This window comes from Mustela putorius, unplaced genomic scaffold, assembly GCF_011764305.1.
Source record: "Mustela putorius furo isolate JIRA1106 unplaced genomic scaffold, ASM1176430v1.1 tig00003909_pilon_pilon_pilon, whole genome shotgun sequence".
Lineage (NCBI taxonomy): Eukaryota > Metazoa > Chordata > Mammalia > Carnivora > Mustelidae > Mustela > Mustela putorius.
In genome coordinates, this window is record NW_025422057.1 from 40,313,512 (window position 1) to 40,325,965 (window position 12,454).

General features: G+C 50.0%; 1 protein-coding gene across 3 annotated transcripts in view; it reads right to left on the minus strand.

Annotated features, from left to right (window-relative positions):
- WDFY4 (WDFY family member 4) overlaps window positions 1-12,454 on the minus strand; it is a 268,674-nt gene that overhangs the window by 28,833 nt on the left and 227,387 nt on the right. For all 3 annotated transcript variants that reach the window (XM_013063131.2, XM_004765845.3, XM_004765846.3), the window contains exons 48-51: window positions 10,957-10,999; window positions 9,703-9,822; window positions 7,695-7,812; window positions 5,925-6,034 (exon numbers count right to left, since the gene is read on the minus strand). In XM_013063131.2, the coding sequence (XP_012918585.1) occupies window positions 5,925-6,034; window positions 7,695-7,812; window positions 9,703-9,822; window positions 10,957-10,999 (391 nt within the window). The remainder of the gene's footprint in view (window positions 1-5,924; window positions 6,035-7,694; window positions 7,813-9,702; window positions 9,823-10,956; window positions 11,000-12,454) is intronic.

Sequence of the window (12,454 nt, forward strand, 5' to 3'; positions counted from 1 at the left end):
CTTCTAAATGATATCACTCCTTCATGAAGAAGCCAGAAAGATATTCTGAATATTTAAGGGCTCACAAACAATATAACCCTAGGTATTCGTCCTCAATTAAAATACTTCCAAGGGGTACAAAATTTTGCAAAGAGATGAATCAAAATTAAAATCAAAATAATGGGGAGAGAAATGGCCAATTAGGACTTCTGCTGGACATGACAGGAGTTCAGATTAGAAAAAAGTTTGTGATTGTGATACGTCTATTAAAACTGGAAATGGGGGACACCTGGGTGGCTCAGTTGGTTAAGCAGCTGCCTTCGGCTCAGGTCATGTTCCCAGCGTCCTGGGATCGAGTCCCACATCCGGCTCCTTGCTCTGCAGGAAGCCTCCTTCTCCCTTTGACTCTGCCTGCCACTCTGCCTGCCGTGCTCCTTCTCGCTCGCTCTCTCTCTGACAAATAAAAAAAAAAAAAACAAAAACAAAAACAAAAAGACCAACTATAAGTCTTAAAAAACAAAACAAAACTGGAAATGGTCTTGAAAGGAGTGTTCTGTAGTAAAGGCACAGCTCTTGTGTGCCCCTGTGCCCCTGGGTAAGCATTTCAAGAGGGACAGACATTCTTAAACTCCTCTCCAGTGTGGGCAGGGAAACTATGCTGAAAAAAACCCATTCAATTCTTGATCAAGACCCGCAAGGAGTACAGCAACTACATGTGCTCAAGGACCTTTAAACACAGAGATTTGCACACTACGTGCTAGAAAGTCTAGCCTTCCTTTCCGGTGGGACTGACCTGAGTCAACCCACCACTACATTCAAGTATGGGACTGGTTTTATGAGCAGTCTGACAATGTATTCTCCTGGAAATGGTTTTTCCGGTAATTTACAAGTATCCCATGTAACCAATCCACTCCCAGGACAACTGTGTGCATGGGTCCTCTAAGCTGCTGTCCTCTGTCCGTGAAAGAGGGTGTGTCAGCGAGAGGAGAGGGTGCCCCAGCTGGGCAACTGGGTGGACCAGCACGGGGGTTTCTGCCCTCCTGCAGTGTGAACACCAGGGAGTTTCTTAAAGTCTTAATGTTTCCCACCAGGGAGTTTAAGTCTTAATGTTTCCCACACTCTACTCTGGGGTGACGGTTGTGGGTGTACAAACATGGGTTAGCATGTGAGTGTGAGTGTGCATGTGTGCACACATGTGTGAGGCACCTCCTGCAGTGCCAGGCGGACAGAAAAAGATGCCCCGAGGACTCTGCCCCGATGCCCCTGTCCCTCTTTGCAGTGTGGGAATGGAGAAGCGATCCTGGGCTGGGGCCCCGACCTCAGATACATGGGGGAAGGTAACCAAGGGCTCTGAAGAAGAAAAAGAAAAAGAATTTAAAAGTTCCTGGAAGCACTGGGTGTGGTGCATAAACAATGAATCTTGGAACACTGAAAAAATAAAATTAAATAAAAAAAATACATCCATACCTAAGAAAATAAATGAATAAAAGTTCCTAGAAGCAGAAGGTGGGATCTGGGGGGAAGTGAGCAGGGGCGGGGTCTGGGACAGGGAACAAAAGAGTAAGCGCATCAGCTGGTCAATTTTGAGACCCCATCACCACCCAAGAGTCAACCCAGGGCCCCCCAGGGCCACCCAGGGCCAATGTGTGCAGCTGAGGAAAGAGCCGGGCTTGGCCTTCTGCGGGCTTCTTCAGAATGCCAGGCTCTGACATCCCACTCAGCCAGCTGGGCTGTCGGCCCGACGAGAATTTGGGAAGCCCGTGTACCAGCTGGGCTGCCTCGTCAGTCTTGCTCTCGATGCCGGGTGGGCCTCCCCCAGCGTAGCCATTAGCTTTCCTTCCTGGAGGATGTGGCCCTTTACTCAACAGACGCCTGCTGTCCACTCTTACAGGGAGGACAGTGGACAAATATGGAGCATTTAGAAACCAGCCAAAGGGCTCCCCTGCTGTAACTCACCCCATCTTTACCACCTACCGAGGCAGGGGGTATTTTAAAGGAGGAATGGAAAAAAAAAATAAAGGAGGAATGGAAGCTCAGTGATTCAATACTACTCATGAGAAAGTTCTAGAGCCAGGACTTTGACTCAGGTCCTCCTGTCTCTATTACATGAGCCTTTCCGAATGCTCCTCGTTGAGTCAGCATAATGATAACTGTGCCTTTGTTTTGGACACAGCTTCCCCCCGGACCCATGGCCTGTCACCCACGGAGCCTCCACGTGGACTGCCTGGGCGGCTCTCTGTTCTCTCTGCAGTGAGCATCTGTCTTACGCGAAAACCAGGCATCGCGCCTCAGGTGGTTCGGAAAACCCTTCCCTACTGCTGGTAACAGCTGCCGTCACACGGGTTGCGACTTAATTAACACAGCACTTTATTTCAGCTTCTGATTAAATGTAACAGCAGCTGCAGCAGCACGGCCACTGTGCCCTCGCTGGGGCGCTGCTGCCTCGCTCTGCCCTGCCCAGGCCAGTCTCCTTGTGGGCCTCATGGCCACTGGTGCTCCCGCTGGGGTGGTAATGGGGCGGGGGGGCGGGCTGTGGCCCCGGCAGTGGTGCAGCCTCCTGGCTGCTCTCAGGCACCAGCTCCAGGCCGGACAGATGCCAGAGAGGGACTGCGTCCTAGGAGCTGAGCCCCCGGCTCTGGAAGACAGCAGTCTCAGGTCTCCACAGAGTGGGGTGACAGCGTATGACCAGCTCCCATCTCATCCCCCGCGACTTGTGGTGTCACCTGCTTGGCTCGCACTGCCTCTCTGCAGTACCTCTGCCTCTCTGCCATACCTTCTGGACTGTGAGAGTCTATCGCTATAATACCCGGTTCGAGGCAGAAGATCAAACACAGTCATTCCGAGAGCAGCCCAAAGTGGGCAAGATGCAAAAGTGAAGGCAACATAGCACACTTTCCACCCAGGGATCAGAATGTGCTGCATGGCAATTCTAGGCTGTGGGGCAGAGCCCCCCCTTCTGTCTTCATCCAGTTCAGGGGTGGCTGGGCAAGCCACTGTACCCAAGGCACCATGTCTGCCTCTTGACAGTGCGCAGGGTCACACGGGGTGCAGGGCTTAGACACATGGCTTTCCACTCCAAAGATTCATCCTCCCTGCCGAGCCATGGAACAAGCAACTGGCAAGTCTGGCTCCTTCACACTAATAGGCAAGAGGCAGAGCTTACTTCATGCGCAATGGAGAAGCACGCCTTTTGTCAGGCTGACTCTTGCAAACACACCCAGCTCTGGGTCCATCCAACCCTCTCAGTTCCCTGCTCTCCAGATAAATAAAATAAGAAGGGCTCACTCCTGGATTCTGCATCTTCTCCAAATTTCTCACTCTTCGCTACCTCATGGTCCATGCTGGGGAATGGAAGTCTACTATTGAGACTGTAGTGAGGTTCCGTTCCTCGTTACCAGACAGGAGTGAAGCAAAGGTCCCTTAAGAAGAAATGGACCTGTCCCCTAGGAGGCACGGTGGGGGCAAGAGAAAGAGCCTGACTTCAGGAACATTCCTAAGGAGGTCTGTGAAGGTCCCAGGACTCCCAAAGGAGAGCCAGGTGCATTTTCCCCCAGATATAGCCTTTAAGCATTCCCTTGGGAGCTAAAATTCATCTTTTATTCTAAGGAGAAAGCAGAAGATGCTGGATTTTTCTCAGGTTGTGCTAGAAGAGTCAGTAAAAAATAGCACACATGGAGAACCCAACTTATTTCAGCTCAGATGAGCCAACAGCCACAGAGAGTCAAACCAGGAAAAACTAGGAGTCACATCAGACTTCAGCATGGGAGTTAAAGGGCCGGAGCTAATGTGTGTCACCCCAAAGCAGATAAAATTGGTTCTGACCATCTTACGCTGGTTCAGACCACCTCAAATCAGTTTAGTGTGCTCATTCATGGATCAAACTAGCTAAAAAGAAAGCTCAGACTAGTTGTGACTAACTTCAGGTTGATCTTAACCCAGCATTTTTGTGGGTCTGCAGCACACCTATTTCATATGGCTCGTCTTGTCCTGGAATGCTTCTCCGAAGTCCGGGCTGTCTTGAATTAGCTTAGCCCAGAGCGGACCAGCTTGAACAAGCTCAGGCCTGCTCAGCTTCGATCTGGCTGATTGCAGGGAGAAAGTAAGTGACCAGGATCTATTGCCTACGCAGTGTCAAGCCCTGCACTAGGGGCTTTACCCACAGTTTCTCGTTTAACCTCAGCAGCTCCGGAAGCTATGCAAAATCAACCCTCATTTCCAGAGGTAAGATCCCTCGCAGAAGATTCTGTATCCATGAAGTAGCAGATCTGGCGTATAAATCTCATGGCGGATACCATTTCAAGTTCACTCTGCCTCCTGTCCACGTGAGAGGACCTTTAGTAACACGTAGAGATGGGACTTTACAGAGACTGAAGGGACAAAAGAAAGCTTTTCAAGCATCCAGCGCCGCCTGGAGGGAGTGCTATAACAGAATGCATCGCCATCATCATCAACGCGATCATCTCTTCTTGTGGATTAATGAGCAACGTCTGGATGGGATTCCTGGCACGGGCTAGAGCTCCGGGACCGTTTGTTCTCCAAACCAAACTTACTTAAAATGCTTGTTGCCTGAGAAAGGCTCAGGGGAAGCACACTTATTATTTTTGAGTGTATTTCCAGGGAGAGGAGGTTATACAATGTCTAGACAATCCATGCCTTTAAGGAGAGAGAACACTGTGCCAAGACAGAGAAGACTGGAGGGATTTTGTTCCTAGTTGGAGAAATCACCTTGACCTTGCCTACCCACTCCCACCTAGGGCTCAGGAGTTGGATTTAGTACAGACGTGGCCTTTGGTCTCTCAGGGCCAAGGTCATCTGACCACGAAGAGTGGCCTTTGGGCGAGGTCAAACCAAAACCCCACACTCCTGGAACACTCGTACTTTCTCTTTGTTGGACTTCATAACTGGAGCAAGTCTGTGCATATTCGTGGCCTGTTGCCCACCGTGGCTCCTGCCTTCCTCTCCGTAGGATGCTGGGAAGGCCCTGGAGCTGGCCAGGCCGTGCACTTGCACTGTGAGCTGCTTCCCTTTGGAGCTGGCTGGAACTGGGCTACCCAGAGGCTCTCCCCAGTTGACAGCTGCGCCCCTAGGACAACCTGGGAAGCAGGATCCCAGCAATAAGGTCAGAAAGAAAATAAATGTCTTGACTGCCTACAAAGGACCCTGTCTCAGCAACCCCATGTGCCTTGGCCATACCACTCACTCAGAGCAGGGCCTGCTCCCTTCACGCTGCATAGGGCTGAGGAAAGACAGAAGGGGGCCCAGCTATATTTGAACTTCAGATAAATAACAAATCATTTTTTTAGTCTAAAAAATTCACTGTTTACCTGAAATTCAAATGTACCCGGGCATCCTGTGTTTTTATTTGTGAAATCTGGCAACCTTAGGCTGGTACAATGAATGGTCTCTTGGTTCATGGGTGGGTAAGTTGGTCAGCTTCTTTCTCTGGTTCAGCTATTCATTATTCAAGTACTTTGTCCTTTTAAGCCTTTCAACTTGCACTTAGCATGGCTGTCAGCATTCCGAAGTCACAAGTGGTACTCGTTCACTCTTCCTTCCTCTCTTTTTTTGTAATGTTATTTTTTTTCCTTCTTTGTGTTTATTTTTCTAATTCCCAACCACCCACCTTCAAGGAAGTCTTCAAGCCTTCTGCTTTTCCTTTTTCATGAAAACTGACTTATGTTATGCATGTTTCCCCCTATTACCTCTCATTTCTTGTTTTTGGAGTCTTTCTGCAACACCACTGGGCAGAGGTGCGGGTCACTGCAGATCAGTGAGGATGGGCAGCCTGCCCCAGCTGGAATGCCCAGGATCCCGGAGCCAACATCCGGGAATCACCGGCTGAGACTGGATTTCTAGCAGGGAGACCCCTGCTTCATCCAAGCCCAGCCATTCGTCGGTGAGATAGTGGTGTGTGTGTGTGTGTGTGTGTGTGTAAGGGAGCTCACCTGTAGAGAACAGAAGGCCTGGGTATATGGTGGCATCCGGACCAGGTAGGAGGCGACAATGATGGCCGAGGAGTAGTGAGTACAGTAGTGACACTGGACTGTCATATCTCCTGCAATGAAAGGACAAGTCTGGCATGGATGTCCCCCTGTGCTGGGACAGACTGCAGACACACAGACTCTACCAGGCTCAATCATGAGCGGCAGGCACAAGCCCCGCGCAAGATAGCACCTGCAGGCGTAATGAAACCTTGGCTCTGCTCGCAGATGTCATGATTTGGCCAGTAGCCATGGTGATGAGAAGCACATTCAAGACCCTCAGTGGCACCCACGAGTCCCCAGTGGTCTACACCTGAGAACGTAGGCAGAGTTAGGCTCTGGGAAGGCTGCACTCAGGATTCATGGGAAGACAGTGGCTTTGGCCTTCTGAGTTAAGGGGCACATAGAAAACCCCAGCATGCCTACAATCCCTCCAGCGCAGTCGGCCAAGGCCTGAACCAGCTCCCTGTGGTGACTTCTTACCATCTTGCCGCTAGCCCCATGCTCAGCCTGAAGCCCTCCCTGGTGCCATGCAGGAGCTGTCTAAGCCAGTTATTCCGGGGGCTGGTGGAGGAACCTGCACAAGGTCCCAAATCCAACAGGCAGCTCAAATGCACACCCAAGGTGAGATGGGAAAGCACGGTGAGATTCCATGCTCCCCTGGCCTGCCCCTGTGGAAGGGGCCCTGCCACGCCCGGCAGCCAGAGGAACAGCACGCGGGGTTGGGGGGTTCCCCGAGAAGGGTCCTAATGATTCACCTTCAGCCTCAGGAGGAAAGGCAGGGCAACGAGGGCCTGCCCAACAGTCTACATCCTCCCATCTCCCCTGAGCAAGTCTGAGTGCCAGCCCCATGCAGTGCAGGGGTCCCGGGCAGGCCTCTATGGGGCTGTGCAGGATGCAGCAGGACCCTCCCTGTCCTGCTGAGAACCTGCTCACCAAAAGCAGCGTCTCTGTGCCGTGTAAGCCTTTCCAAAGCACAAGACCTCTGGTTCCCAAGGGAAATTTTCATGGTTCATGGATAGCTGCTCCTTATTTTAACTTATATGTTTATTTCAAAGGATTTGAGAAAACCAATAGAGCTAGCATCAACTGCATGATAGAAAAATTTCTTTTGAAAATACATTCATCAAAGTTCAGAAATGAATAGACCTAGAGAAAAAAAATTAAGGCATTAGGAATTCAAGTCGCATGTGAATGTGATAAAAATTGTAAAGGTGATGTGCTGATGAAGAGACTGGGAGGTAGGTTCTAGAGTCCAGCAAATACAGGCTCCGCCATTTAGAAGCTGTGATCTTGAATGCATTGTTTGAACTGTCCGTGTTTAATTCCCTTCTCTTTGGAATGGACCCTTGTATTTATGAATGTGGGCTGGCCTGTGCTGGGAATACACACAAAATGCTGAATGAATGTGCTCTCCGCCTCTGGTAGCCCTAGGTCTGGAGGCAGCAGCTCTTAGCACGGTAGTTCTCAGTACTCCCTGTGCCTCACCACAGCCTTACTTAAATCAGAATCTCTAGGGGTGGGGCTTGGGCATCAGTAGGTGTAAAACCTGCCCAGGGAACTCTTCCCTGCAGTCAAGGTGCAGACCAGAGGATTAGAGCTGTTTCTATCCAAACATAATTGTTTCCATGCTAGGTGAGAGCCCGAATCATTACCAACGACCTTGTCAAGGTACTTGAATGAGCAACACTGCAGGAAAAAAAAAAAAAAAAAGTCAAGCTGGGATCTACCCACCTTCAGTCTTCTCAACCTCTTTAAACCTCTGGATGAATTTCAGCTTCCTTTCCTTGGTCTGAGCCCCCATAGGCTTTGAGAGATCACGGAAAGTCTTGGGATTCGTCAAGTTCAATGTCTAGAAGGCAGATGTGTAGTTGGAGTTAACTCCCCTCAGACCCTCTTGTGCCCCAGTGAGACTTCAGGAGCCACGCTCTTTAGTTTTATGGTTCTCTTTATTGGTTTATCGTCATTTGGTCTGACCCCCTCTGGTGATTAGCAGGCGTGCTGGGGTTTTATGGCCCCAGAGTCAGTGATCCACAAAGACTTAATAAGGGAGAGAAGGAAACTAAGAGGAGGGGAAGATTGAGTTCACACTGAACCTGTTCCAAGTTGACCCAAATCAGAACATTGCCACCAGTTACTAAAAAGAGACTTTGAAAAGAATCCCTGTTGTCAATGAGGTGCTTGGCTCCAGCCCCCATGGAGAGAGATGTATGCTCCAGTAGTTCACAGTCCTTACTAGGAATCAAACGGACTCTCTAGAAGGTTCTGATTGGGAAGGAAATGTGAGGAGCATCCTCTTTTGTCTGGAGCCTCTCCCTTCTGTGCAATGACAGCATGCAAGTTTACCCCTTCCTCTGCCCTGGGGAACACAACATAAGGCAGTGGAGACCTGAGGTTTTTAGGGCCAGGTGTCCTCAGAGACGTTTGCTTTGAGCAGAGATACTCTACATGTTAGCAGAGGAGTCAAATATCCTCTAGGATTTTCATGTCCCATAGAAAGTGTTTTTTAATGCTTCTTTTCCTTTTCACTAGCCATGAACCACTGCAGTCCCCCTGGGGAGGCAGGGCCTGTCCCCATCTCCACACCTGCAGAACCAGGGGTGGGAGCAGAGTGAGGCAGACCCTTCTCAGGCCCCTGTGATTTTGCCAGGGCAGAATGGGGCTTCCAGGCTGCTGCATCTCCTGATTCTCCAAAAGTATTGGAAATCCACATTTCTAGGAGAAATTGCCTGATTTCTAAACACGGGTAAGTAATCACAATTTTGGACTAAACAAAGGGGGCTGGTAAACCACCCCTTTGCAACATGTGAGTTAAAGCTGGGATTTGCATGTTTCATTCTTGAAATAGCTCAGCCTCAGATGGATCATTAGGGAAATAAAAGGCAATGTGCAGCTGGAGAGAAGAGTTTTGTGTTAAATGTCTTAACTGGGGATAGGAGGTCACAAAGGCTTGAGGCTCCTTCTCCCAAATCCTGGGTGTCAGTCTTCCAAGCTGTCCCAGGCAGGATTGGCAAGGGCTAGTCTGAAGCAGGACTTAGCCACCTTCTCTCCTTTACACACACAGCCCAACATCCCACTTGATGGCCAGAGCCCAGGTGGCTGGGACAGTGCTTCGTGGCCAGATCATTCCCAGCAATGTCATCTCGGCCCGGCTGTGTCAGGTTTCCTCCTCCCTCCCTGCCTGCTGAGGCCCAGGGGCACACGCCGAAAGAGGGAATGATCTGGCCTCGCCGTCAGCACCCTGTCCCAACATGTCTCAGTCCAGATCCTGAGTGAAGTCCACATACCAACATCCGGATGGCTGAAGTCAAGATACAGAGGAGTAGTTTGTTCTCTCTGGGTCTCTGGGTCTCTCCCCTTTACTCTACCCCTCACCCACACATGTTGATTCGGGAATAAATTCCATGGTCTCCTTCACTTGCAGGACTGGGCAGTGTCTCAGCAGATGGCTATCAGTTGCCTTCAGAATACTGAGTAAGCCAGGAGGCCCTCCGGGGCTCATGTTAGCAACTGTCCTCGTCATATTGATCATCCCACAGGTAGGGTCACCTTCCCATAGGTAGATCTGGAGAGGAACCTGAGCTCCCAGACTCCAAAGGCCTCCTTTGGAACACGGAGCAGCCCTCTGGCCCAGGTGGACTGAATCTCATAGCAGAGGCTCTGTGTGCTGACTTAGTACACTCTGATCTTCAGGGTCAGAAAGCCTCAGGACATCTGAACAGCAGCCACGTGACTACCATACCTGTGAAGTGTAGTCAGCCAGGACCCAGGGAAACACTGGATACTGCATGTAATCATTGTAGGTCCTCCCAGCCGCGGTGTTGAGGTGCATGAGATACTCAAAATTGCTGATGTCCCTTTTCTGCCGGAAGAGACAGAGAGGAGATAAACCAAACATGACTGGCATCTTCCTAAGGGCCATGGGGGTCTATCTCTCAACCCTCTGCAGCCCTCACTGTGTGGGTGAGAGCAGGCCCCACACGCCTCCAGAGTTCCCCGTGCACCTGGCACCCAAGCCAGGCCAAAGCAGGGAGGCCCCACTCATTTCAACATGAACTGAAGCAAATATATTCAGGAAGCAAAGTCAGCCAGTAAAAAAGAGAAAATAAAGCACAGCCATCCAAGGCCAAGGATAAAGCCTTCTTTTGTTCAGCTGCTGAGTGTGATACTCAAAAGTTGATTAAAGGAAGAGCACAAATGCGATGGATGAACTTACTGCTGACCTTCTTATGATTAAAAACAAATTAGTCAAGGGGGCCTTGCAGTCACAGAGAAAGGTGCCCTCACCAACAGGTTGAATAAGCTGTCTCCCTCTGGGAATTTAGGGACTTTCTTTTCTGCCCTTCTCTGTCGGGATAAAATTCATTTTTAGGGTCTTAGAATGTACAGTCAAGGCGGAGTCAGGGCCTATATTTGGGAAAAATGGCCAAGGGAAGAAAGGACACTGAGTCCAGCACAGCTGTCACCTCTCACAGGGGACCCGCATGCTAGTTCTCGCTTGGCCCTCTTGCTGGGAAAAGATTTGGGATAAGTGTGACCAGGAGTTCATTTCTTGTTGCCATGTGATCTCTAGGACTGGCCCTCTTGGGGTCCTAGCCTTTCACTGAGGATCAGAGGCTAACTGTCCATTCATTCAAACTGAGAGTCATGCATGTCCTCTCAGAACAAGAGAACCCTGGAGCCCCTCTACACTGTGTCCACTTACACATGTCTGTGGATGGGGCAGGTGCATATGCATGTGTACAAACACACACACACACACACACACACACACACACACACACCACCCACCTCGGACTCCAAGCCTCAAAGACCACTTTTGATCACTGAGATCTTTGTAGGGAAATATTCAGGACATTTTGGTAAGTTAAAAAATAAGTTCCTTCCCGAGTCCCCCATGTGCTTTGTCTCTCCATCACTGGGGCCAGAGCTGTTTTGTGATTTGCCTTCCCACAGGGTTTCCTCAGACCTAGAGTCCTCTACGGGGTCACTCTACCTGCCACCTCTGCAGCATGGTCCGGTCGAAGCCTGGGTATCTCCTGTGGGACAGAAAACAATGACGGTGACCAAATGTCTCAAGGCACAAATGAGGGGAGAAGTGGGAATTTCTGGAGCTCTGTGGGATTGGTGCATCCAGAAAAGCCACAGCCTTCCCAGGGCATACAGGCCCTCTCCAGGCAGGGTAATAAGACTATTATCCAAGCTCTACTTGCCCCCACACTACCCTACTGAAGGTTAGGCTTTTATGGTTACTTTTGCTCTGCTGGGATGCTGCGATATTCTACTGCTGTCTTACGTGTGGCCTGTGGGGGAAGTCCTGGGGCCACGCAAAAGCAGGCTGACCTCTCACAACCCCACACTGGGTTTCCCACAGCCACGTGTCAGCCTGCTTTCCCCATGTACATGTAACATACGTGATTATAACATACTGGAATGGGATGATAACATAGGCACATAGTTTAACAAATGTGGAAGACTGTAAAATCAGAGTCTCCGAACTACCACTCCTACTCAAGAAGCCCCAGTTAATGATTTCCAGAATAGTTTTACCCCTAGGCCTGTCTATGCGCTTGGATCATTGTTGTTTTTATGACAATATGGGGGGATAATTTCATCTGTGTTTTGTCACAGACTTCACAGCAGGGTGGAGTCAGCTCTCATTGCTCTATGGGATTCGTTTCTACAGCAGCAGGACCCTATTGTACAGATGGATTGGGACTGGTTGAGCCTGCCTGGGGTGGCGGGGGGTGGGGATTGGTCCTTAGAAATGACCTTTCCGTGACCAGCTTCAGACATAAATCTCTGGGTATTTGGTGAGCGTATCCACGAGAGAAATCTCTGGCAGCGGTTCTACTGGGATGAAAAGTATGAACATTTTGTTGGCTACATATTAGTTGGCTACATATTGCCAACCTGTCCTCTTAAAAGGCTGTACTGATTTATGTTTCTACACGTAGAATTGAGAAATACAAACTGAACCAAAGAAATACCATTTTTGACCAATGTGGTGGGAAAGAGTTTAGAAGGCAACAAGGTGTGCTGGGAAGGGGACGGGAAGGGGTTTTCTCCACATGCAATGCCCTTTCTGCTCAGCATGGATTTGTGGAAGCCAGTTCCTTGGCCTCTGTGGTATCCTTTGGTTCCTTTTCCAGCTCTCTTTTCTTCCCCTCTCTGACTCTCCTTCTGCTCTCATGACCTTTGTTCAAGATGTTTTGCCAAACCCAACCACATCATGTTTCCTCTTTTCAGCCATTCACTCTTCCTCGGTCCCACTCAAGTGCCCACAGATGTCACCCCAACATGCGTTTTACGTTCTACTCACATACACTGCACCAGGATCCTTCCAGCCTCTGTCTGTCTGGACAAGGCCTGGCTGCCCAAGTGCCCGAGCAGGGGCAGTTCCCTTACCTTCTCACCCCAGCAATGCCGGCCTATACTCTGCCTCAGGCTTCCCATCGCTTTTCACTCAATTCTTTCCTTGGTAGGTTTTTTAT